The sequence below is a fragment of the Corylus avellana genome, chromosome 4 (genome assembly GCF_965113065.1).
Source record: "Corylus avellana chromosome 4, dhCorAvel1.hap1.2, whole genome shotgun sequence".
Lineage (NCBI taxonomy): Eukaryota > Viridiplantae > Streptophyta > Magnoliopsida > Fagales > Betulaceae > Corylus > Corylus avellana.
The window spans coordinates 28,268,771-28,291,518 of NC_142493.1; the positions used below are offsets into that span (position 1 = coordinate 28,268,771).

The window sequence follows — 22,748 nt, forward strand, 5'->3', positions numbered from 1 at the left end:
GTATCAGTTGAGATGGCGTATTTTACGTAACTTACGATGTCTACCACTTAAGAAAAAAGTGTATGGCACCTAAAACATGTTATATAATCTGGTGTAAAATAAGTGTGATAAATGAGTGTGAAGTATAACACTATAATTTTATTAGTTTTTTTTAGTAAGAATTAATTGCTATAATGTGTGCTCCTCAACTCATATTTCTGTAACATGTAACTTATAATTATTGCATAGATTGCATAAATTGCCATGGAACTCCTGTTCAGAAAAGAACGTATGCTTATTATTAATTGACAAGGTTGAAGAAAAGTTGAAATGCTGGTAACCTTGAGAGCAAAGTTTGAAAGGGTCTAGCCACCAGAGCCCTCTATTTTATGCTTAAGCCCACCTCTGCATATCTTGCTTCTCATCTTGCGCATGCATTGCAAGTGCCCTTGAGTGGTATTCATTCTCATACAAGGAAAGCAACATCTCTCTGCACCTTTCACCGCTTGGCTGTGTCGATTTTGAATGCACGGCGCCCTTATTTGTGCAATCATATCCAATCCAATTATAAACACCCCTTTGAATTAAAACATGTAACAAAAGAGTACTCCATCAAATCAATTCTTGGATGCCAACAGAACTCTTGCTTCATAAAGCTTTATCCCTCTCTTCAAAGACTAAGCACCCCCGGATATTCTCAACCAGAAAGCATCCTTGGAAATAGAGGTGTGGGTGCCAGATATCAAGAATTTGATCTGATGCCAACCGTCTATTTAGTGTTATGTGTTGGGACGCTAAGATAAAATTTTGTATTCTTAAAGTCATCTAGAAGTGGGTTGTATCCGTCCTTTGTTCTTGTCTTTGACGGCACGCCGAACTCTTCCATGAATGATGATGTATCAAGCTACACCAATTGAAAAAATAATTTATGTATACAGAAAAGCAGATAGAAAATATCAGAATAATGGTCAGCTAGATAAGCATTGAGGCTGATTTTATCATAAGGGCAGATCTAGAAGGAAATTTCCAGACAATAAATGCAACTGTTTCCTTTCTGCAGTTTTGTTAGACTAACATATCTTTGCTAACAATTATGGGATAACTTGAAAAGTAAAATGAAGTGGTTGTTCTAGGCACTTGGCCGAGTAGCGGTAACCCCATTTCCTGGATGCCTCCCTAAACATAATGGCCAGTGCACATATCTTTCATCTCATATTATGCTACATATTTTTAATCGATATTGGCACTCCCAACACTGCACATGATACAGACCCTCTCCTATTAGGGCTTAGAAATTCCATTCCCCACGATTTCATTTTCAATCAAAACAAACAGTAACAGAACTCCTAATACATTTAGCAAAAACAAAAAAAACAAAAAGATAGATATGGTTGCCACTGTTTAGAAAGATTGGTATTCTAGGCATCAATGACGGCCAGAATTCCTAAACAATATATGCCAATCATAGCACTATATGAGCTTTCCAATGTTGAGAGCTAGTCTGGAAAAGAAGGGCAAGAATAGTGGATAGAATGATTCTCCTTTAGAAAAGGGCATTGTTTTCCATGTATTCATGAGCACAAGCAAGCCAAATTGAACAGAATTTAGTGCTCCTGAGTTCTTATCTTTTGGTTGAAAGAAATAGAAATTCTGCTTTTAAGAGAACCAACTTACTGTAATAGTTCGCCTTTTCTTCCCTTGCTTGGATGATTTATCTTTGTGCAATTTCAACCATCCAGAAGAGTAATGGTCCATAGATTCCAAAAGCCAAAAGTCAGTGGGGAAAAATATGTCAGCATCACCCTGCAATAGAAACGACCGCAAGCATGAAATGGACCATCAGATTACCATTTTGCTAATAGTAAACTGTTTGATGTAGCTAAGACTTTCAGTTCAAGGAATCTTTATGGAGCTTTGGATGTATGATGTTTGGAACTTTGCATTTTCAACTATAGGATGCAAAGTTCTCTTTTTTGTGTAGGTTTACAATGATGTTGCTAATTTGGTAGGAAGAAATTTGAGAAGTGATGGGAATCAGAAAGGGGCTGTGCAGGCCAATCTGGTGCACAGGTTGTAGGTATTCAGATCCTCCGACCCGACCCGACCCTTGACCTTAGTGGGTGATCCTTGGTGGACCATCCAGTGGCAGTCCAGATTGATATGGACATTTGATATTAGCTGTCAATGGGAAGATTTTATTCATAATCCTAATTATTTGGATTTCTTTACAATTTGAAATTAGGGTAATAAGAAAGATAGCAGATAATTTAGCAGGATTATACAAAGGAGTGACCTCAAAAGAAGAAGCAGCAGCTTGTATTTTTATTAAGCAGTTTATAATTAAATAAGTTTGTAAGCAACTGGACCCTTAACCAAAAAAGCGTCATAAGTCGATGTTCAAATGGTTCTAGTTCTCCAGCTTTACTTGCACATTAATTATTAAGTGGCAATATTATCCACATTGTCAAGTCTATAAATTGTGTTGGCATATTCTGTTGACTTGAAGAATTATCACAATAGGAGCTGTGTTGTCTAAGTCTAAGTCTAGTGACTTGCGTCACACACGAATTGAAGAACTATCAGTCTATCACATGTCCTCATGAGGACACCGTCATGAACTTACAAATTGATCTCAATTATTTAAGATGGTAAGTATTCATCAAAAAATTATCTAGGATGATAAGTAACTTAGAAACCTAGAACTTCAACTTTAAATTTAAAATGACGTGAGTTGAATAATGAATGGTTAAAGTTTTGAAAAAAGTAGGCTTAAATTTTCACAAACTGTTAATTGGAGTTTGAACAGTAATATTATCACTTGAATGGTGACCTCAGGCTGAGAAACAGATTGTCTAACTAGAAATGCAGTCAAATCCCATTAGAATGTGGATATAAAAAGCTCAACTCAAGAGTATCATTTGAAAAATGTTTGATGGATCCTTCCATGCATTTAGGATTTTTTTTAAGGCCCTATAAATACCTTCTTCTCCTCACAAGCTAGCTAGCTAGCTAGTCTAAACATCAATAGAGCAATGAAGAGCATATTAGAGAGAAAATTATGAGTGTTCTTGAGAGAAAAAAGAGAGACTTGGTATTCGTTGAAAACTATTAAGAAGGCTTGAGAGAGAGAGAGAGAGAGAGAGAGAGAGAGAGAGAATGCAAAACCAGTGTGCAGATTTAAGTTCTTTCTCTTAAGTGGTTTGTCTCTAGAAATCATCTTAGTACCTAAAACCACATGTAGAGATCGCTTCTACACTATGACAAGTAAAGATAGAAGGATTCTGTCAAGGATGCTAAGGAGTCGGCATACATGGAGAACACATAGAAGAGTTGACACGTGATATCAATGAATGAAGAACGAGGATCATGGAATTTTGGTCGGTGAACAAGCGTGAATAGTACAACTTGAGTCTTGTGGAGTTCGAGTCAATGAATAAGTCTATATGCAAGTTCAGTAAGTCTTGTACATGTTTTCCCCAAATAGTGATATCATTTTCCAGGGTTTTCCAATGGGGCTTTCTCATAAAAAACTTCACTTGTGTCATGTGATGATTATTTTCTTTTTTCCTTTTATAAGTAATAACTAGTCTTATTAAAAGCGTAAGGCGCCTCTAAGTATACCGGAAGTATACAGCAGGAATCACCTAACTAGAACGAGAAAAGCGAACAAAAAAATCATCATAGCTAATCGACAAATCTCAGTCTAAAGAAAATCATCATAACTAATCATCATGTGTGATGATTATTTTCAATACATGTTGATTATAGTAAGCAGTAGTATATTGTTGACATATTACTCTTGCAATAGCTTATCATTTATTTGTCGTGTATATAACCCACACGTTATACCTGATCTTGGATATTTTCGCATATTGTAGTTAACCAATTGGCACTTAGGAATTTTTATTGAACTGCTGTGTGTGAAAATCCTTTAATTGGTAAGATTGTTCAGTAGGATGTAGTCACCCCCCCCCTCACCAGGTCAAGAAACTTTTTGATAAGTAGAACTTTTCACATGTAACTTCTCGTTCACTTAGTCAAAGGAAAAAAAAATAGGCACTCACCATAGGCAGTTTATTTGAGGTAATCAAAGGCATTGCATATGATAATACATAATTATAAAAATAATGAAAAAATTACCACACCTTTGCATCCAGATAACTGCCATAGTCCAAGCTGCTTCCATCTTTCTGCAGATCGGAAGGTAAACAGGGTCAAACTAAAATTGTTGGCAGGTATTCATGTCTTTGGTATGCTATTGTGTTCGCCATCTTCGAAAAACTAAAATAAATAAGCTTCGATGACAACAAGAATATAAGACTAGGAATTTCAAACAGTTACTTTTCTACTCTTTAGGATCAGGTGGGAAATGAGAACTCCCATGGACTTCTTAGTTCTTAATTTGGATGTCCCACAAACCAGTTGAACTAGGGAAAATATTTTTTGGAAAGAAGAATGACTCAGCAGTTGCTCAATTATCCGATATTACTATCTGTTTTTTTGCTCAATGGATCATCCTTGATTACTTAACAATTTAGTCACTATGTATAAATGTTAGTCAAGTCGTTTCAATTAACAAAATTATGCAGCTAGTGGTTTGAAGATATAGAATGAAGCAGTTGCTTTGCCACAAGGTTTACAGTAGAAGTGATAAGTTCAAAGCTTACTGAGTATCCTTTTCCATCAATACGAATAGGGACTCCTGATTTTTGAACACTCACTTAATAACAATTATGGACATACGAGCTGATATGAATAGAGAACACCCCCCCCAAAGACCCCTTCCTTCTTTAAATATGGAAGAGCGACATGGATTAGTTAAACATTGACATATGTAATTTGGGCAGATAAATACACAGCCTTCAATTTGAAGCATATATAAACAGATTCAGGTAAAACCATTATATTTCAAAATGAGCCACATTGATGTCATGCCTACCAACAAACGCAAATACATTAAAAAGAAAGAGCTGTAAATATTATCACAAGGCATGGGCCTTGATAATAATTACAATAAGAAAAAGAACATGCCTTGGTTGAAACCAATGGAGCTCTTTCACCTGGTATCTTCACATCAGGTAGGTAACTGAAGTCTGAAGCAATCAAAGACATCTTCGGTAGCACCTCATGCAAAACCTCTAGTAGTTTCTGCAATTATGGAAGTAGTATTTCTGTTAGAAGTAGGAAATATTGAAGAAAAAGAGACCTACCAAACATTTCTCTTACCAAGCAACCAGTTGGTAGCCAACACCTTTGAGGTTTGGGCAAAACTTTAGACCAAATGCTTCTTGCCATTTTTATTGCACTGCTTTGATTGCTAGGATTTTTGTCCAAGTCAATAATCTCAATGCACCGCCTAATAAGGGAGTCTTGTAATGGCTTATACAACTCAGAGAGTGTTTCCCTATTAAAAGAAGAAACTTAGATCAGTGTGGATTTAACTCAGGGTGTCCCACAGCTGACAAAGCATGAAGACATGCAGGCCTTTCAGGCATAAGGCAAACATAATTCTCAAACGCCCCTTCCAGAATAAAACATAAGCAGAAACAGTATACCGATCCTAATCCTGATTTTGTGGATGAAAAGATAAGTTGTCAACAAAACAATTGGAATTTCCCCACAAGTTGAATAGATGATATGGCAAGCCACAACGCACCATGCTCTTGACCTCTGTGGTCATAGTTGCACAGAGATTTATCACTCAAGTTCAAAAAACTTTATTAGCTGTCATTAATAAGCTAGAAGGCTGCGGTGGAGTTACAAATCCTCAAAACCTTAACCTGCTTCCAACTATTGTAAAATTAAATTATCACAATCATTGATAGTATTTAAACATGTAAAATGCTTATAAAAATGTGATACCTCCATGAATTGCTACATAAAAGATGAGCTACGCTTTTGAAAAGAGAGTATTTTGCAAGTCAGAATGGAAAAATGAAATTATCAGAAAGTAAGATGTTCAAGGAAAGAACCCTCCTTTTCTATCTGATGGGAATGTTTAGCATCCTGAGTCTATATAAAAGGATATAGGCCGATATCATAAAAATGCATAAGAAGGTAAGACTGACAATGGTACGTGCATTTGTATGCATATAATATGTTAAGGTTAGATCAAGACTGGATAACCATTTCACCATGAATCCTCAATTGAGAAATTCCCCGACCTCTTTCTATGCCGTGTTTCAGCTTGAAAGATAATGAAGCAACTCAATACCATGTCATTATGTGTGAAACAAAAATATAAAAGTTGCAAGAAAGCATTTTAAAGATATCTCTGGGTGCCTGCATACTTTGTACCTATCACGTTGCTTTTCAACCCATACTTCCATCCAAGGAGAAACTTGATTTTCTGAATAGAGAAGATCATGTGGAAGATTATCAAGCACCTGTAAGAAATAAATTAATAAATTTTCCTTTTGGGACAAATATGATCAACAATGTCCACCCATATAATATACAAAAAGCATGAAAAGCCACACGCCGGAACCCCTATCCGCCCTCCTTGTTCATCTGCAACATGGGCATGCATATATACACATAGAGATTCTTATGACAAACAATTTCAGCAATGAGGCAACAAAGTAACATTGAGAAAATTAGGTGTTTAGTTTAGATGCCCTTAATGACACTAATTCAACTTTTCTTCAACCAACTAAACACCTTGCTTAGACAAAAATAAAAAACTAAACACCTTGCTGTGGGAGAGTAAAGATATCCATCTCAATGTTGTTAAAAGCTCAAGGTGCACTTAAGTGTGAAGGCCTCATAGTTCTTTGGTGCATAGCTAAATGAAGTAAAGTTCACATTTTTTTGAATTACAATGTTTAATTATTTCCAAAAGAAACGTTCATAAGATAGAATAAAAATGCTTAAAAAATCAGATAGTGATTTACTTGGCCTACTAGCTCATATGATCAGAGGGTTGTGCAACTTGTAGGTTGCTGGCCTGCGATTCCTACTTAGGCTATTTAAAATTCTTAAAATGTATACGTAATAAATCCAAACGAAATTAGCAAAAGGCAGCAATGAATCAAATTTCTACATGATAGACTATTGACCTGCGCATTCCAACAGATTTTCTCATGTTTTCTTAAATATGCCCAACCATGGTAGTGATCATCAAAATTAAGCACGTGGTTCTACAAAATATAACTGAAAAGCATGTGAAAATAGAGTGTCTATTCCTAGTACATTGTCATTCTTAATTGCTTAATGATCAATAGTTATTTCTAAATGAATCATATACATCATTCAAAAGAAAAAAAAATTGCTGTTTTACACTTTAAAAAAAAAAAAAAAAAGGTGCACTTGTTGTGCTTTAACTATGCTTTATTAAATGAGCTTTGCTTTAAGATCAAGAAGTGATTTTCTTTTGGAGCTTTATTCTTTCCACTTTAAGTGTACCTAGGCGCGAGTTTAACAACACAGGTCCCTCTTAGAGTTGACTAGAGTTGTTTTTCTTTTTTTATTTTGATAAGTAACGTTGTATATATCAAAAAGCGCAGAGGGGCATAACCCTAATACACTGGAAGTATACAAATGAACGTCTAAGACGAAAAAGAAAATAGAACAAGAAAATCAGAAAAAATAATTACTAAGGGACTGGAGAAGTTGACCAGGGGTAGCTACAGATGGACATTGGTCATGTTGGTTGGCTTGTTTGTAGCTGGAATTATTTTTTCAATGCCGGTGGTTCTAGTTTTAGTTTGCCATGTTGGCAAAGAGAAGGATTTATGGTGTAAATTGACATATGATACCTGTACGAAGTTAATCAAAAATAAATAATTTGCAATTTTGGATTTACGAAACGGAAATTGTGGTCAAGCATGATCTCTTTAGCGACCATTAGAGATGGTTGTTTCATAAAGGTTCGAGGTAGAGTTTGTGGTGCTGTTCTTGCTTGGGAACTTGTGCAAGAAGGCTCTCACATATTATGGTGGATTGCTGACACATGTGGCCGAGAGGACAGGTTATTGGCTTGGCAATATTGAAGTTGAGATTGTTATAGTCGAAACATGCAAGATATTCGTAAAACCATAATATTTGGTAGGTGCAGTGTGTTGATCAACATTAAATTCTTGGCCAATTTACTTTATAGCTCCCTTAGCAATGTGAAGTATGTGAAGAAAATTTAGGTTTTCAAATGTCCATCACGATATTGCTTAAACTCTTTTTTGATAAGTATATTTGCTTCAACTCTCTAAAAACAATCACATGTTTCACATGCATCAATATGTAAGAAACATGAAACGTGTAAGAAAATAGCAGTATTTGGCAGGAACCAAGTACGTTTAACTTTGGATACTTTGCAAAATTTACTATTAATAAACTCTAGTAGCAACATTTTGTCACTTAGATGAAACTGAAACAAATCAAAGATAGAACATACCTCAAGCATTATTACCCAACATGGTTGTTGCTCCACATCTCCTGTTAATAAACAGAAACTAGCTTTCATTTCTAACATTATGATAGATATGTAAGAGCTGCACATTATGGAGAAAAGTATGCATGCGAAGCATAAAGAATAACTGGTAATAGTGCAATTGCAGCAGTAAACTGCTCAGAAAGGGGGATTGTGATTGGCTGATGATTTTGTTACTTGTTTGATTAGGCAGCAGTGTGCTTCTGGCCAGTTTGTTCATGTCTCTGCTGCTAAGAGGTGTGTCTGTATGCCTTTGGAACCCTCTGGATGTGTGTGCATATTGAACTGTTGAATTCTAATTGTTTTCAGAATATTTTAGAAGTGTATCCATAGGTGCACAAATCTACCAGGAGCATGATGACTCACAGTAGTTAATCTGCTCTATTGATATAAAAATTATAGAAACATTTCAAGTAGGATGAGAAATAAGACAATCTATGAGAGTCTTTGAGGTGGAGTGACCAAGCTTAAAATATATATGCAATCTAACACATGTTAATGTGAGAAATATAAAAGTTTAGGGCAAATGTACTATTTATTTTGATAATGATAGAAGAGTGTTTATCACTTCTGTGAAGTTTAAGTACACAAATTGCACGAACTGAGTCCTATCAGAAGCATCCAAAGTAAAGAAGAACATGTAAAGACAACTTACCCCATCCACTCCTGTCAGCGGCATCACGGCATTCTACTCTAAACTTTGACAAGTGACTACGAACTTCTCCAACAGTTTCTCTTTGTATCTCAGCCAATGAAGGACTGATTTCCACTGAGCTGCAGTTACATATGTGATTGCAGTCACTACTGATTATAGATCTTAGCACAAGAGTATAAGAATAACATAAATAGAAATTTATGAAGGCGGGTTTGCCAATGACTTATGTAGGTGCATTCAAAACACTCAATGATGACAATGACCATTTTTTGTTTTTTGTTTTTTTAAAAAAAGGGTATAACTACACTTAAACCCCCTCAACTACCACTCATTTACACATTGCCCCACGAACTATCATCATACTCAAGCCCCTCCAACTACCAATCGTTGGCAAAAAAACCCCTTCCATTAGCCAAGCGTGTTAAATTCAATAGAAAAATTGAACACATGACATGCACGTTCCAATTTTTAACATGAGATGACAAAAATACCTTCAGTTTAGAAACTAAATTTACTTAAATACCCTTGAAGTTACAAAAACAAAAACCTCAAAATTCAAAAAAAAAAAAAGTGGTTTAGCCACCCCTAGGGTGGTTGGGGGTGATTCTTGGTGGCCAAACCACCCCTAAGGGGTGGCCAAGTCACACCCTAGGAGGTGGACCGGCCACCCCATGTGATTCAAGGATGGTCAATCCACCCCCAAGTACCTGGGGTGGCCACCCCTCATGGGTCTTTTTTTTTGGTTAGTTTTTAATTCTTTTGAATTTTTTTATTTGAGGGCAACACACATGCTCATTATTCTAAAATATTAGAATATATAAAAATGCTGATTTTATAATCTCAATTTTTTTTTAGATAAATAATTGGCCCCAAGAAAATGGGGAATAGAAGATTCAAACTAGTGACATCTACTTCACGAGGTGTAGTCCCTAGCCGATTGAACTACCCCTTGGGGTCTTATAATCTCAAATTAAGATATTAAAAAATGACAAGGTCTAAAAAATTGAAGGTCCATCATTTTATGATTGCTTTGAAAGGGTATGTTGTTGTGAAGTTTCCTTTGAAGAGTGTACGGTGATAAGGTGCCTAAGAAGGTTGCTCTTTTCACATGAACAGCAGCATTGGAAAAGATTCTAATGGTAGACAAGACAATCTTAGTAGGAGGAATATATTGATCATAGATTTGTGCTGTATGTACAAAAGCAGCAGGGAATCAGTTAATCATGCTCTACTACATTGTTTGGTGACAAAAGAGATTTCGATGTTTGTGTATTCCTTATCTGGTGTCTTATGAGTAATGCTGAATAGCATGATTCAGCTGCTTGCACATTGGCAAGGGGATTTTAGCCATCGTAAGAGCACAAAAATTTCAAATATTGTTCCATTTTGTGCAATGTGAACAATTTGGAGAGAGAAAAATAGCAGAACATTTGGTGGTGTAGAACATACTCAACATGTTATTAAGTCTTTATATTTTGGATCATTGTATGATTGGATGACTGCTTTAGGAAGTGTCCAGTAGATTGAAATTCTTTAGGAGTACCTTTAATAATTTCCCTGTGTACCTGAGTTTTCTCCTTTATTGAAAAATTTTATTTTAATTATTAAGAAAAAAAACTGAATGTGATAACAAAAGTTCAGTTTGGTTTCAGTTACATGGACCTCGTGCGCACACACACAAACGGGCAGGTAATATACATCACATCTGCAGTACATGGTCTAAGGACTACAATTTAAGTACCAAGAGTGTCCTGCCATGCCTAGGCTCAGGTAATGAATGGTGAGCTGAGGCTCAGGTAGGCCTAAGTTTAGATCTTGACTAGGAGAAAAGAAAAGGGAAAAAAAAGAAGTACAAAGACTTGCAGAAAAAGGCAATAACCTTTCTTGAAATAACTCCTATTCATGCAAAAGATGTTTACCTGAGTATTAAATCTGGCCTAACATTGAATTACATAATACATAACTAGTATCTCAAATATAATGCAACAGAAACCATTGTTTGGAGGAACCATGTGGATTCATGTATCATGAGGGTAGCATGTATAACATTAGGGTTAGCATATGAATATCTAACTTATATTATGGTAAATAGAGGTATGCTCAATGCACATACATGTAAGTCATGTTGTTGTAAACTCTATCAGGTCCATTCAACATAATGTAATCCATTATACCCTTCGCACAAGCTCCTGATCCACCACCAATTTCATATATCTGAGTGCACATTATAAAACAGCAAAATCAACTTTTAGATTTAATGTATCGAACAAGAAGATAAATGCACAAACAAAGAAAAATGGGAGGGATCAGTTAATGGCATAATGATTTCCAACTGAATAAATATTTTAATTTAAGATTATAAAGATAAATCCAAAATCTTGTATGACACATGGTTCACAAAAACGAAGAGAAGTTTAAACAGGATACACATTATATACTAGTAACTAAGTGATTCATATTTTTCTTTTATGGTAACTAATAACTAAATGTTCTGATGCAGGACGGCAAGCTAAAAGTTAACCAAATACATAGATCATGATTACTGTTCATAATACTGTAGCAGATTATTGTTCACAGTACTGTAGCACAAATACTATGGTATTAGTCTGAAGCATTTTAGGTTATTTAAAGGTATTTGAGTCTTTTTGGTTTATTTTGATTATATGCAGTTAGGACTAATCTAAATTAAGGGTCATGCTTTATTGTTCCAAGGGTTTTAGGGTTTGGTCTTCTTGTTAAAAGAAGATCATCACATCATTGTAAGACAATTGACTTTTAATAATAGAACATTTGCCTTTTTCCTTCCTTCAAGATTCAAGAACTCTAGGATTTGCTTTTTTTTGCCTTTATTTCCCTCTAAGAAACTTAGACTTCGACAGAAATTGAAGTAAATTTATCTCTTCTCATGCTTCCAACTGCAATAGGTTTGCGAACATGCTAAAAGTATTATTTGGAGAGACATAATATGTTCAAAAAAGCTAAGAAAGTAAACGAGATGATATATGTCCTTGAAATAGATATGGAAGTTCAGATCAACTTAAATACACACGCAATAAGAATGTAATGTAATGCGGTAGGAGGTTATGAACCGGAGGGAGCTTACTTTTAATGGAACTGAAAGATTAGTAGTTCGCAGTATGGCTTCAGCAATTCCATGTGCATACCAAGGCTAACAAAAAGCAAAATTTCATAATAAAACTAAAAGTAGAAACCAAATATATATACTTAAAAGGCATATGAAACAAAAAGAAATCTGAATCCCTCACATGGACAGATTTAAAGCACAATGAAAGATTTCATTCAACAGTGACCACTATAGAGTATAGAAAATTAATAAAATGCCAATCATGTAATCATGTTCCACTTTAACGCCTGTGATTGCACTACGGCTGCATTTTGTTTCAACGTAAAATAATTTCTACGGGAAAACGATTTGGTCGAAAATATTTTTGGGGAAAATCATTGGTTTTCCATTGTTTGGTTGTTATCCTGAAAATAATGTCAAAAATGTTTTCACTTGTTTGGTTGGTATGAAAATTATATTTCTGTCATAACTAGAAATCACTCAAAATTGTCGAACAAGGCCAAATATCACCACTAACAATTCAGAAAAAAAAAAAAAAAAAAAAAAAAAAAAAAAAAAGCACATTTCACAAAAACCCATAGATAGGAAAGGAGCAAGAATATTCTTGCTTATATTCATTGGAAAAAAAATTCAAGTCTTACAAATAACATTACATTATTATTTCTAATTAATTATTTCATATGAACTCTACAATGTTACCCGATGATTCAAAGGATCTAACTGATTTTGTATGGCATATTGATCCAATGAATATAAGCAAGAATATGGATCAATATGCCGTACAAAATCAGTTAGATCCTTTGAATCATCGGGTAACATTGTAGAGTTTATATGAAAGAATTAATTAGAAATAATAATGTAATGTTATTTGTACTACTTGCATTTTTTTCCTATTCAACTGGCACATATGCATGATCCTTTACAGATTCCTGGAGACTCCATCATTATCCTTTATATGCAGAAAATACTATTTCACTTCTAAAACCATGATTATTTAGATTGACATGTAAAGGCACACATTCATTTTTCCCTACTAACATCAGTCTCTGGGTGAATAATGTTTGTTTCCTATACTCTCCTCTTTGGTCCCAAAAAAACTTAATATGTAACACCTTAGTCTCACATTGGAGAGTTGAATAGGGGTGTAAACGAGCCGAGCTTGAGCGAGCTTCCCTTGTTCAAGCTTGGCTCGTTTAAATTTTACTCGAGCTCGAGCTCGAGTCGAGCTTAAGGGCGAGCCAAAAAAATCGAGCTCGAGCTAATAATAAGTCGAGCCGAGCCAGCTCGCGAGCTGGCTCTTATATTTAATATTTTTGTTTTAAATTTTTTTTTTAACTTCAAATACTCTTAAACGGCTTAAGAAGTTAGTTTGCATATGAGCATTTGTTTAGCCTGACTAGTCGAGTATGGAGCCTGAGTCAATACAGCAAGACATTTGGTTTCAAAGAGAGAGGATATGCATTCTTTTATAGATAAGCAAACTTGGAGATTGATGTTTTCTTAACAATGTGGGACAAGTTAACATGTTGCATTCAAACTGCATTGGGACAACGCCCCCTACAAAAAAATATTTTTTTAACGTTTCTCTCTCAATTCCCCTCACCAGTCACAACGGATCTTCCACCTAAACTCTCGTTTCCCACTCTCTCACTCTCACTCACCAGACAGGTAGTGATAGTGTTTGAGTCTGTTTGATTCTTCAATAATTTATGCCTTTCGCAATCTTCCTCAATAGTTTCTGCTTGATTCTTCTTCCTTTCGTTTGGATATGCTCTAATTAAATCGAGGTCTTTTTAATGATTGCTCTCTCTCTCTCTTTGATCACGAAGGGTCTAGAATTTTTCATTCTCTAATGGTTAAATATAAATGTAATTTTAAGGTTTTAATAATTATGAGATTTATAATTAATTATGTATTACTTAGATTATGTATTACTTAGTTTATATATATATATATATATATATATATATATATATATATATATACACACACACTCGAGCTTATACTAGCTGTTCACGAGCTTAGCCGAGTCGAGCCGAGCTTGCTTCGTTTAATATTCGAGCTAGGATTTGTGTTCATGAAGTGCTTCATTTAATATTCGAGTCGAGCACGAGCCGAGCTTATGCGAGCCGAGCCCGAGCTTGCTCGCGAGACGCTTCGCTCACTTAACAGCCCTATGAATAGCCCACATAGAGTGGATAAATTACAAGGGTACCCATGGGTGTTAAGTCTCACATTGGTTCTTTACTATGTGAGACTTGACTTTATACGTGATTATAGATAGCTCCAAATTGACTAGTCTTTTTATAGTGATAGTGTAGATGTGACTAATAATTTCCCTAGTTCGTTACAAATGGTATCAGAACCTAGTAATGTCGTGTGGTACTAGAACACTACATAATGTACATCTAATAGGGACATCATGGATTTAAGGGAGGGGGATTATAACACTCCAATCCCACATTTGAAAGATGAATAGTCCACATAGAGTGAGTAAATTATAAAGATACTCATTGGTTCTTACTATGTGAGATTTAACTTTATAAGTGATTTTAGGGAGCTCCAGATTGACTAGTTCTTTTGGGGTAATAATGCGGATGTGGTTAGTGTTTTCCCTGGATCGTCACATATTATCTTTCATATTTAATGTTTTATAAAGAACTGCACTAATTTTCCATTTAGTGATCCAATCAAAAAGTTGTAACGGCATGACCAAACAGTTATAACAGGACAAAGAAGCAGGAAAAAAAAAAAAAAAAATACAAGACTACTAGCTTCTAGACCATGACCATTTTGGTATTTCCTGTATATTTCTCTACCAGCCTACAATTCATCAAAAACAAATCTACCACCTTACAACAAATATTGTTGAGCAGCTACGAAACTAACTAGTCGAAGAAGATAGAGAAAGGATAAGCAAAAGGTTGAAACTAACTTTGTTTGGAAAATTACTCAGAAATAGTGTTAGACAATAACAAGATTATCCTTAGCGAAAAATGAGTAAATGAAAATTATAAGAAATTTAGGACCTAATTTATTTTAGTTATATGAGGTTGAATCTTTATGCCGTCAAAGAGAGAGAGAGAGAGAGAGAGAGTACCTTAAAAAGCTCCACAGGAGTAAACCATGCTATGTCACTCCGCTTGTATATATCATCCAGGTATTTCATATAAGCTTTTCTACCTAAAATATGCAAAATATTCAGTGTATTAGGTCAATGCCGACTTCAAGCACTGCCAACAGTCTAGCATTTCTATTAAATATTGGATTGGAGAAGAGTATCTTGAGTAAAGTGTGAAATATTTTGTAAATCCATAAACAAAGGTGCATATTTTAAAAGCATTCAGCTGATAAGTAATATATGGCAGAGTCACAGAGGCGACAACTATGATATCTCACAGAAGCTGGATAATTGAAAAGTGCATCACCAAGATTCAAATCGTTTGTCCTTCGTCATTTCCCTACTGTGACTCTCCAATTTAAATTGCACCATTCCTGACTACCCCATATACTGATCTTCCTAACAAAAGAGTATCTATCATATAGAAATTTCTCCGATATTGTCCTTTTCTGCTATTTTAACCTTCCCGCAAACATTCAGACTTCCACATTACTGCCACACATCCACCTCAAGAAACTAAATTCAATTACAGTAGATTCTCCAATATCTCATTTCTAAACTACAGGCATCCTCTACCATACAGCATAACTAACTTTGTTACCCTCTCAGACAACTTCTGACATTGATTAAAAAATACATTTGGCCTTTACAAACACTCCAAAAGCACTCCTCCATTTGATCAACTCCACTATAATTCTACAAATGGGTTCTCTTCAATATCCATTACATTGAAAATCAATTCATTCCAACATTATTTATTAATTATTAAGCATAATTACATAAACCCAATAGCAGAAAAGCTTATAGAAAATTCATTCAATCGTTTTTCTTGAATTACGCATGAATTCCTCAAAACCCAGATCACAATGTACACCAAAAAAAAAAAAAAAAAGATTCTAACAAAATGCATCCAATTGTGAAATCAGAAATGCTATAAGCACCTTCGAGCTGATTGAACTTAATGCTTTTCTCGAGCACGCCAACTGACCCCGATCTTTGAGAGAAGTAGCCATGTTTTGCGTCGTAAAGCGCAGAATGTATGAAATCCCGAACCTGCCCAATCGAAAAGCAATTTTCCAAGAAACCCATCATTTGAATTAGCAGAACATGAGGGGCAAGATAGAGAAAATGGGAGAAGCAGAGGCCAATGGCTTACGAGGATCGGTTTGTCGCCCACAATGTGAGTGGAGAAGAGGGCTTCAAAAAGTAAAGGTTCAGATGGAATCACTGCAGAGAAATGAATGTGAAAGAGAGAGAGAGAGAGAGAGAGAGAGAGAAAGAGAGTATACCTTTGGGAGTGAAGAAGAGAAGAGGAAGCCTTTTGGCGGTGAAAGTGCGAGAGAACATTTCTTGAGCTCTGGTCTCAGGTGGGTTCTTTGTTTTGTTGAAGACATGCGAGCCTTAAACCCCTCAGGGTTTTTATTTTCTATTTTTGCCTTGCTTTTTTTGTTCTTATTTCCTTTTTCTTTTCTTTTTCTTTTTTTTTTTTGCCCTTTTTTGGGGGAAGATTTTGAACTCTTCATCAATTCTCAACCTTCTGCTAGTAATTTATAAACTAATAAATATATATATTTTTAAAATATATATATATATATATATATATACAATTGAGATGACAAGGCAATAAAAATTAGTGTTTTTTTATTTTATATAAGTATTGATTTAAAAGCTGATTTTCATTGTAATATGATCAATTTATATAATAGTCGTATAACAGTCTATTAAATAACATTAATCAAACTTAAAACCAAACAAATAGAAAAGAGAAACACAAGAGCTCATGTTATGGAAGCACAATCACTCACATAACTATTTAGCACATACCTAGTGGCTAGTGTAAATAATATTGCCATTCATGGGTTATTTGATAGAATCAATAATAAAGAACAAGAAATATCAATGTATACTAATTAAAAATGTTGGTAATGGATTTTAAAGTGAATTAATTAGTGGTATCTTCAATTTTTAGAAGTATTGGGCTCACCTCATTCAAGCATTTAAGATATTATGGTTTCTTGTGTAATGTTGAGAGCAACCTCTCCTTTAATTTGTTCCTCTAGCATCCCTATCAATGAGAAAGAATTATATAATTGTAGATAATCATTCCAAAGTTTCAAAGTTTGAATGAGATGGCAGGCAGCAAGGTTACAAGTATTTGCATAAATTTTCCAAATAGATAGCTGAAATTTGAGGGATTTGTTCCCTTTGCTTTGTGTATAAATTACCTATGCCTAAATAATGAAATTTGTCACAGCGATATAATACTTTTTTTACTATGCCTTCTTTGATTATTATAGGGTTAAATTCACTTTACCCCCTGAAGTTTCTGAGGTTTTTAAATTCGAACCCCAATGTTTAAAAATTGGCAATGCACTCCTTAATGTTTTAAAAATTTTCAATTCAGACCCTCTGTTACTAATTTTCGTCTAATTGGACGAAAATCATCCCTCTATTCCAATTTTGCCTCATTAAAACCTATGAAATTACGTAATTACCCTTAATTTCATACGTTTTAATGAGGGTAATTATGTAATTTAATAGGTTTTAATGAGGGCAAAATTATAATTGAAGGCATCAAAATCTCACGTGAGACACGCGTGGGATGATTTTCGTCTAATTAGACGAAAATTAGTAACAGAGAGTCTAAATTTAATTTTTTTGAAACATTAGGATGACACATTGCCAATTTTTAAATATTGGGGTTCGAATTGAAAAGCCATTAAAACTTCAGAGGGTAAAGTAAATTTTCCCCATTATTATATTTGATTTCCTTCGCGTGGTCGAGCCAATCTTAGTTTAAAATATAGCTTTGTTTGATTACATTTTTTTCCTTATTTATTTTGTTCTCGTTTTTCAAAACAAAACCATTTCAAATTATTTTCACAAAAAGCACTCTCTAAAAAACTCTAGCCATGGTTTTTAAAATACAACTTGTTTCAAACTCTTTTTGTTTTTTGTGCGGCAAATTTGGATTTTATTCGAATTTCACATGAATTATGTTTGTCAATAAACGAGAAGTAGATGGAATAACCTATTTGGGATCTACGAGGCCTCACATAGGCTAATTATTAAAATTAAAAACTCAGTGAAGATTAAAAAAAAATCAAGTAGTAACTTGACAATTTTCTTAAGTTATTACTAGTACTTTCAAATTTACTATATATCGTGACACTAGAAAATTAATTAAGGTTTTTATTACAATTCATGATTATTTTGGATCCATTTATATAGTACTCTAAAATGATGTCAAACTAAATATGAGATGGTGAGTTAGACAAGGATTCTAGTCTCATAAATTTATCTTCTTTCCCTTGTATGATTCAATCCTTTTTGTTTTTCCTCAATTTTCTCTATTATTTTTCTCCAAATTCCCTTTGTATGCATCATATAATAATTTCTTAGAACCGAGCTTTATTTGTTAAACGTCTTAAGGTAGCGAAATTCCTTATCGGATAAATCTCGGCCTTCACAAAAGGCATAACAATTTCAACACCGTCTCAAAAAGAGATTTAGTGAAACAGACATGTTTCTATTTAATTACACCTTACCAGAAAGAACCTAGGTAAAACATACATGTCTCTAAAGACGCGAACTATTTAAATCCGGACAGAAAAAACCCATGAAGCTTTATTGTTCACCGGCATATGTATGTATTGTTATCATTACTTAAAAACTAATTGATTTTAGTAATGATGTAAATGACTAGTGTATGATATATTTTTTGTTTTTGTTTTTGTTTTGTTTTTTTTTTTTTTTTTTTTTTTTTCTATTCGAACTTGGAAAAGGGAAAAATGAAAAGAAAATGGTCCTTCCCACTATTAATACATACATAAGATTAAAAAAAAAAAAGTTATAGTAATAAAGTAGGAGTCAGTCCAAAAATGTCAATTTCATATATAGTACATTTAGACTAGTTATAGTTGGGTAATGAGGATGTCTGGAGCTTCCATTATTGCCTAAAGTATCCCTTTTCAGAATCTTGACATTTTATTAGTCACCTAAAGTAGTTGGCATTCGAATTGAGGTTGGTAACCACGGACAGGCGGACAGCGCCATGTGATACACCTATATCCTGTTATTTTTAACATCAAATGCCTTTCTTTTACTAAGGAACATAAAATCACGTCTTTCAATGGATAAGGATCCTGTCATGCCGAGCTTAAATTTATATATATTGTCACGTCATTTAAAATGTTTAAATGATATAACATTATGCACACCATTAGATGTGTTGAGGTACAACAATGTTGTTATACTCACTTGCACGGCTCTTAGAACATACGTTGCGGAGTGCGAGTTTGAATGACATAAAAGACTTTAACTTTCTTCACTGAACACCAATTAGTTTTTAGATGAGATGATCAAATGTTCGATCCAACAAGATGCAACAAAACAAAGATGATATGTGAAATGAATCATATACATTTCACTTCATATGGGGATGATTGTACGTTGTCTTCAACTTGTAACCTCAAGGAAGCTACATTTTAGCATCTTTCACTCTTACCGATTTCCTTTGTTTACTTACCAATGGACACACTCTACCTTATCAACGTACAATGTTCAAGAGTAATTTTAAATCTTTATTTCTTATCTCACTCTTATATTACTAGGTCGATGTAGCAGTGTTCATCAACAAAGATTGATGTGATGTAGAGTGGGATACAAGCAAATATTTAACAAAGACTCTAAGCTTGTTTCTAAATAAGTCAGAACTTAATGTTATTAAGGATAGACTTATAGGTTGTTTTAAGAAATTGTATAATCTATCAATGCAAATAAAGGTGAGTGATGTTGTATCAACCTTAAAGATGTGAAAGAAGATGTCGTATCAATAATTAACATCAAAGAAAAAAGAGACGAAAAATGGGAACACAAGTCTGGCCCCAGAGCAGTGTAGCATAAAGTAATGCTTGGATATAAAAGAAAGAAAGAAAGAAAGAAGAGAGAATAAACAGATGCAAATAAAAGGGGTGGGATTTTCAACTCGAAATAATCTGAAGTCAACTATTGCCCCCACCATCCATTTAAATAATTGGTGGAAGGTGGTTTTTATTGAGTCTTTGGCTCAAAGGTATTCTGGCAGTTTCTGGTTGGCCAAGGTTGAAGACAAGGATATGGATGAAGTCTCCCGTGGTGGCGTGGGCTCAAAGGTAATCATGGCCTTTCATCGGTTGACTTGACCATAAACAGAGCTCTTCTTCTGCCTCTCTCTGCTCTCAGGCATCCAAATCTGCTTTTCTTGAAGGTGAAGAGAGAGCAACCCCCATTAACTTGTGTCTTATTCTAATTGAGAGCAACATGGCTCCATTCAGCAGTAGGTGGAGGAGGGGACCCTTATATGTTTTGCTAATTTTATTATTATTTGCTGGACAAATGGAATGAATGAATGGTTTGTGTCCGACCCAACTTGCAACTGATCCGGTTTGACGTTGGAAGCGCGACGGTTTAAATGAATTTTTTTTTTAATTTTTATTTTTATTTTTAAGGGTTTGGTGTGATTGACGTCTCCTTGTATTTTCATATTTCCTATATTGTTTCTCAAGAAATAGTAAAATCTCGTTGAAACTCGGCGGACGCAGCCCTTAGTAGTGAACCACGTAAATCTCCATGATAATATTTTTTATAGAGATTGGTCTAGTAAAAGAAGTATATACAACTTGTGCATGATGCATATGTGATGTTTACTTGACTGCCGGCCTACAATTTCATGCTTTTTGTGGTCCTTTCTAGACTCAATTTAAAAGGATCAATGACAATGCCAATCTATAGACCTCTTCCAAGATTGTTTAATCTGCATAATCCAGTGCTTTTGACAGCTTTGGTTCAAATAGCAACCACCCAAATGTTTGCAAATGTTTCTTTCAGCTTCTGTTTTTTACTCACCTAATGTATTATTTCAACTTTATTATAAGAAAATGGATCAGTAGATTGGCAATAATGGACCAACTATATAGTACAGGTGATCATTAAACATATATATATGTGTTGTGAAGACAAAAATATATTCAATTAAAAGGTTGTGTTCAATGTCCAGCAGAAGAAAAAATAAAATAAAATTATGCAGAGTCTAAATATGAAACAAAATAATCAATGGGCTATTCAAAGGCAAAGTGATGGTGATAGGTAAGGTGCCCAATTACTTGCATCTCAATCATGTCTCAAGTGAATTGTTTTGTTAATTAATTATCATCTATCTGCATTTGAATTACCTGTCTTGTCTCTCACCACAGAAAAACAACAACTGATTTTTATTATTCCTGCTTATTCTAATGATATGGATGGACCACTTAACCCCTCATTGGGCAAGCAAACCACCTCACATCCAAAGTCAAATTGGTAAGTACCCAAAATTTGTTTTCTAATTTGCAGGCAAAACTTTGCTAACAATCTTTGTTTAGGTATTCTCCCTAAAGAAATACCCCAAATTGAAAAGTTCCCATTTTCGTTTATCTAAAATTATATTAAATGGTTATTTTAAAAGTCATGTCACTGTCTTTTAGCGATTCTTTTAACTTACTATACCTTTTTACATTAATTTTGTCAAAAATTTTTCTCTACAATAAATGCAGAAAGCTTACTGATCAGGTTCCATTGAGTGTTGTGATTCTGCAGCAGTTAAAGTTCTTTGCATTCAAAGTGGAAAGAGGTGGTCTTGTCAACAAGACTGAGGAACCTCCCTGCAAGCACTATAATGGGAAATTTGGAAGACATTTTTGTCTGAAACTTCATTGTCAGCTTGTTTTCCAGTGTCTGCATTGAAGCTCCTCTTCCAATGAATAGCAGCCACTCCTGGAACATGTATGTGGAGGGGTCCAGACTGGCCGCCCTTTGTTTGTTTGGCCTTCCTTCCTTTGGACTGGCTTTGTCTGCCTCATCCATCCACCCACCCACCCAATTATTACCTTGGGTCAATTTTAGGGTGGAAACAAAAAAAAATAGGGTTAAATATATAATTGGTTTCCATACATTTGATGTGTACCAAATCCGTCCCAAGGTTTTAAGAAGTGATAAAATTAGTCCTTATGCTTTCGGATAGCATAAAAGCATTAACATAATATTTTTTTTAGGCAAACTCTAGTTATAAATGAAGAATGGCAATGTAGGGATATCGATGATGGGTTAGGTTAGGCGTGAAAGGAAACCTCGATTTGATTATGGGTTAAGCGCGATTTTGTTTTTTGGTGATGTGACGGGGCTGACGTGGAGTTGAAGGACAATGATTATGTGGAGATAGTACTGCGAAATTGAATATCAACTTCGTAAAATATTTGTAAGATAATTTTGTGGTATGTAGTATTTTTATCTTTTTAGAATTAAGGTTTTTTTTTTTTTTTTTTTTTTAAAAAAAATGATTCAATTCCAATAATTTCAGTTAAATTTATTATATTCATAATAAAACATATTCATATTTTTAAGAAATAATCGTTCCAAACGTGCCCTAAATATTTCAACAACACAAAATTATGACATGCCAACCCGA

At 34.4% G+C, this 22,748-nt stretch overlaps 1 protein-coding gene across 2 annotated transcripts; it reads right to left on the reverse strand.

Moving 5' to 3' along the window:
* Positions 1-259: 259 nt before the first annotated feature.
* LOC132179034 (NADH dehydrogenase ubiquinone complex I, assembly factor-like protein (DUF185)) lies at positions 260-16,641 on the reverse strand. 2 transcript variants are annotated; one of them, XM_059591652.2, is made up of 14 exons: positions 16,555-16,641; positions 16,422-16,462; positions 16,207-16,318; positions 15,245-15,327; positions 12,163-12,228; positions 11,173-11,273; positions 9,060-9,178; positions 8,369-8,409; positions 6,277-6,365; positions 5,206-5,383; positions 5,011-5,127; positions 4,125-4,169; positions 1,654-1,782; positions 260-883 (listed from the first exon to the last, which is right to left on the reverse strand). In XM_059591652.2, exons 1-14 carry the CDS (start codon positions 16,610-16,612, stop codon positions 749-751), a joined length of 1,314 nt encoding a protein of 437 aa, XP_059447635.1. In that variant the 5' UTR covers positions 16,613-16,641; the 3' UTR covers positions 260-748. The 2 variants fall into 2 exon arrangements, with proteins under 2 accessions (XP_059447635.1, XP_059447633.1); XM_059591650.2 differs by having other exon boundaries at positions 16,422-16,492.
* Between the last annotated feature and the right edge of the window lie 6,107 nt (positions 16,642-22,748).

Coding starts and splice junctions, on each gene's coding strand:
- LOC132179034 (XM_059591650.2), bottom strand. CDS start 16,612: ATGTTCTCTCGCACTTTCACCGCCAAAAGGCTTCCTCTTCTCTTCTTC. Junction 15,328..16,206: donor TAAGTTCAATCAGCTCGAAG/GTGCTTATAGCA, acceptor TGCATATTTTAG/GTAGAAAAGCTTATATGAAA. Junction 5,384..6,276: donor GTTGAAAAGCAACGTGATAG/GTACAAAGTATG, acceptor TTCTTTTAATAG/GGAAACACTCTCTGAGTTGT.